Source organism: Argentina silus (genome assembly GCF_951799395.1).
Source record: "Argentina silus genome assembly, chromosome: 16".
NCBI classification, from domain to species: domain Eukaryota; kingdom Metazoa; phylum Chordata; class Actinopteri; order Argentiniformes; family Argentinidae; genus Argentina; species Argentina silus.
In genome coordinates this window covers 2860848-2865687 of record NC_139670.1, presented here as the reverse complement: position 1 = coordinate 2865687, position 4840 = coordinate 2860848, and the positions used below count along the sequence as shown (strand labels likewise).

Below are 4840 nucleotides of genomic sequence, written 5' to 3'. Positions count from 1 at the left end.
TGAATGCCTTGTTGTATCTTTACATTTATCACTGACTGGTTCCATATACATATGTATGGCTGAATGATACAGTGTATGTATGAAGGATTTGAGGCACAGATTGCCAGTTTCTCTGCATCTCTTAAAAAGAAAATTATGGCAAAAAAAGAATTTGTAGTTTACCTTTTGATGTGCAAAGGAGCCACCATTACATTCCTTATCTAACTAAAAAAGTATTTATTAATAATAATAATAATAATAATAATAATAATAATAATAATAATAATAATAATAATAATAATAATAATAATAATAATAATAATACTTGAAGGTTATTTGAAGTTCCTTCAGTATTTTTGTGCAAGTCGTTCAGCTTCATTTGTCCTTTATGAGTCGCCGTAGCAGGTATATAAAGGTTGCGTCAACGGAAGTTCCGCCCCTTTCATCCCCTCTCTGGCGACTGTGTGAGTTGCACATTTTCCACACACGGAATGACATTTTAAATCATCAACCATCCTTTATACAATTGTCGGTTATGTCCCCAATATGTATGAAATTATGATCTGACTATGAATTACCCAACTGATTCGACATCTATTTGTTATCCAACTGTTTTTGTTTTAATGTTATCGGTATTCTGACTCCCGTGTCTCCCCGTCTCTAGGTTTCAGTCAGCAGAAAAGGCAAGATGGTGAGAACAGTTTTATTCATTGTAAATAAACTCGCTCTGCAGTTGCTGTCGTATTGTTTATATACGAAAGTGCCATTAGTTAGTGAATACAGCGTCCTAGTTGTCATCGATAAAGCTAAATACAAGCAATAGTGTACCAGCTAGCTAGCTAAACAACTGGCAGGCCAATTCCGGTGGGGCCTTTGCTTTTTAGCTAACTAGCTAGTGTGGCTTGCTCATTTTCTGGTGGTTTGCAGAGCTGCCCTGTCCTGTACGTTGCCTCGGTAGTACATTATTGGGGCCTTGTTAGCTATTGAGTTGTTTTGGACAAGTGATTTTGACAGCTGCTCCTAACTGCGCGCATCCAAACAGTCCGCTATGGATGCTGTTAGCTTAGCATGCTAATTGGGTAGCAGACATGCTCCCTGCAAGTTGTCCAAACATCTCGGGCTGTCCGGTGCCAGTGATGCATTTACACGCTTGCTAGAATAAGGATGGGCCTAGTGCTGAATTTCGATATCTCCAGAAACTTCAGTTCCACCGGTCCACTGACAACCCAAACGCACGTTAGTTTGCTGTCATGTGTAGCTAGTTATGTTCGTGTGATACGTTTGAGTTCAGCGGTGTTTAGCAGGAGCTCTTCCCATCACATGGTAATGGTCAAAACCAGTTGGATACTTACACCTCTCTTTGTTGCCTTTCAGCCGCGAAAGATTGAAGAAATCAAAGATTTCCTGCTCACAGCCAGGAGGAAGGATGCCAAGTGTAAGTATTGAATCTGTTGCCTCTTTCCACTTGCACTCTCTCAACGAGGGCGGTGCATGCACTGCGAAGACTCGCCAGTGATGAAGCTAGCATACTGACAGTTTTGATTGTTTAGTTGTTTCTATAGCAACTGTTTCTTAACCCGCATAGTCTCCTCTAGAATCACCCATAGCACAGCTGCACTTTGGACTCTAACCCACAGGTGAATGTGTGGACATGGAGCTGAAACAGGTCTTTTTAATAAAAAGGTAGGCCCGGTCTAATGGTGCCCTCGCTTCCCTTCCAGCCGTAAAGATCAAGAAGAACAAGGACAATGTCAAGTTCAAGGTGCGCTGCAGCAGGTACCTGTACACCCTGGTCATCACAGACAAGGAGAAGGCCGAGAAGCTGAAGCAGTCCCTGCCTCCAGGTAAGAGTCTCACCTGGAACACTGAGGATCTCAACCGCAGCTCAATGTTGCACGTTCCTTGGCAGAAATGCACAACTCTGGCTCGAGATCTGCTGTCCTGCTGTTTGTAGGGTCTACCTGACTTAATTGACACATTTGTGGTGTTTGAGTGGTTGTACACCTGGCTTGCCCAGTGTGGATCTTTCCACCTAAAGAAAGGCAGGAGTCAAAAGCCAGTACGGACTATGGGTTGAGTGGGCGGTTGTGTATCTGCTGTTGTCATTGTAACAATCGATGTCAAGGCTTGAATGTCCCCATTTATTTCAGCGAAAGAGTACCTTGCATGTCTTGTCTTATGTCCTTATAACTACATGTGTCACTAGTTATGTGACGATGAACTAGTTTGAATGATGCCATGCAAGTTGTCCAAACACAGCAGGCTCCCCTGTGCCCGTTGTGCATTTACACGCTTGCTAGAGTAAGGATGGGCCTAGTGCTTGGTTTCGGTTTCTACAGAAACTCGAGTTCCACCGGTCCACTGACAATCGACACATGCTAGTGAAGGGCTCCTCGCAGTCAGTAATGAAGAGAGATCCTAGTGGAGGGAGCTTCACCAGCTTGCTGTACATGATGCAGCAATGTCAGGTTTTGGAGCGCTTTCTGAATGGAAAGGGTGGATTTGCGGATTGGCCATTCCGTTCTCTCCTGTAACCCAAAAAATGCTACCATCACAAATGATCTGCTGCTTGCCTGACTTGGTTATAAAGCTTGGTCAGTGTATGTTGGTCGGTGTACAGGTTATGCTGTTGTAGTGTTTCTAACCCAAACCTGTCTTTCTCTTCTCCCTCCGTTCCTCCTCTCCAGGTTTGGCTGTGAAGGAGCTGAAGTAGGACCATCTTTGTGTACAGAAAATAATTGTAATAAAAATGGGAAAAAACAGATCTATTTGTCATGCCTGTTATGTTGCTAAAATGTACCACAAGTAAATGCACTATTGGAGATTTAAGTTCTTTGTGGCTCATTTATTTGGAAGGAGGAAGGAGACGTCACTGTTTGAAAGTGCCTGTTTATTCCATTGCTTGTTTTGGCTCTTGACAATGTGAGAATATAGGTTGTAGGGATACGAATAAGAATAATTATTATAATAAATAAGTCCATGCAAATGGTTACTTTCTGCCTGACCAGGTGAGGTGTAGTTGGATAGGCTTAATTCCTTATGATTCACAGTGAAATCCATGAGTTAAATCCCTTAGTGTAATGTATTGCTCATAGAAGACTAGTCTTTAGTGTTACCCTCTGATTAACCTGGTCCCCAGGCTATGCAGTGTCTACATGCCTGGAATAACAAGGACTCAAACCTGGCCTTAGTGGAAGTGCATTTAGTGAAGTATTGGTTTGTGTCCCATGGCTGCAAGGTGTAGCGCTTGCTGTCTATTTTCAGCAGTCTTTCTATTGGCTTAATGAAAGCCAGGTTTGACGAATTGGTCCACCAGTTCTTTGGCATTGAAGTGGAAGTGTCTGGGAATGAGACTGCCCTTTGGTAAGCTATGAAAACAATTGTACTGTAGAGAAATGCAGCGCTGCATCAGATAACCACACTAGTAGATAATGAGTAGTGTCATACTAGATATCGCCACTGGATGTCAGACACAGGCTCACAATGAACTGGGTTAACTTCAGGCCGATGTTGGTATATATAGTTTCTATTGTCCTTTGAATGGTTTCCATATGCATTTGAGTGCTGTATTTTGAATTGGGTTGTGTTGTATGAAGTCACTGCGCCCCCCACACACTTCTGCCTGCTCCAGTTAGTCCTCTGGTCCCTCAGCAGTGGACCAGGAACACTGAAGAACCCACAGCTGTCATCAACCCTGGGTCCCATCTCCAGCTGGAGCATATTGAAGACTGCTCCCAAGTTTTGACCATAGTCCATCATTGGTCCTCACGTTTTTTGAATTTACACTGGACTATTCTCTAATAAGTACCACATATAAATGCTTTCTCTCTCAGTTGTGTCTATCTGTATGATTTCTCTATAATAAATTTGTCCAGCACTGAAATGTTCAAATATTGAACTCTCATACTCTCAAACTGTCGTTTCCAATTGAATCTGTGCTATTCTCTATCTAACGACTAACATATAAATGCCCTCTCTGTATTTGTATGAGTTCTATAAAAAATATGTCCAGTACTGAAATGTTCAGCTCGTATACCGTTAAGTTAACTAAGTTATGTATTAGACTCACAACTAAGTGTTTTGTACTGCAGTCCTATTATTTTGTCCTGACCATAGACATACATAAACTCATCACTGATATATTACTGTATATTACATTTTATCAAGATTGATGAAGACAATGGCAGGGCAGAACAATACATAGATATCCATAAACTCACCACTGATACTTGTATGTTAGACTTTATCAACATCGACGAGGACAACAATGGGGCAGAATACAAATATATCGCAGCATTTTGTGAATGCTTTCCTTTTACACTAGATGGCAGTGTTTCAACGCATATCACAGCCATACGCACGAGGCCCGTATGAACAGTTATCTTCGTGATACATACGCGAATTGGAAAGTTTTCAGTTTCTAACCTTCAGAATAAGTCTGTGTTACACCTACATGGGAGTTGCTGCGGGTATTAGCTTCACCATTTCACTTTCACACACACACACACACACACACACGCGACTTTCGGTTCTGCACGCGGTTCGTTGTTCTCCAGTCTAATAAAAGTCTCCGGTCTAGTCCCGTGCCCCTTATCTCTGCGCGTTCCCGTGAGGGACCGTGCGCTCCTTCCTTGTCTGGGCGGCTCACACAACCGGACCGACGTTAGGATGGCTGTGGCATAGAGGGACTGATGGGGCACGGACACCGCGTGTTCATTTGCCTATTCGCAGATAATTAGGATGCATTGCTTGAAACGACCTCCCTCCGCTTGTCTTGTGTGCGATTGAAGCGTTTTTAACAGATCAGTATGCGTTTTCATATAGCCTATTACTGTATTGCTTTGTATGGGATGAGACGGGA

At 42.7% G+C, this 4840-nt stretch overlaps 1 protein-coding gene across 1 annotated transcript; it reads left to right on the top strand.

The window, feature by feature from the left end:
• The first annotated feature begins 426 nt into the window (after positions 1-426).
• On the top strand, positions 427-2808 carry rpl38 (ribosomal protein L38). The gene is made up of 5 exons (XM_083688163.1): positions 427-443; positions 644-670; positions 1354-1414; positions 1701-1823; positions 2667-2808. The coding sequence occupies exons 2-5, from the start codon at positions 668-670 to the stop codon at positions 2690-2692; spliced, it is 213 nt and encodes a 70-aa protein (XP_083544289.1). The 5' UTR covers positions 427-443; positions 644-667; the 3' UTR covers positions 2693-2808.
• The last annotated feature ends 2032 nt before the right edge of the window (positions 2809-4840 follow it).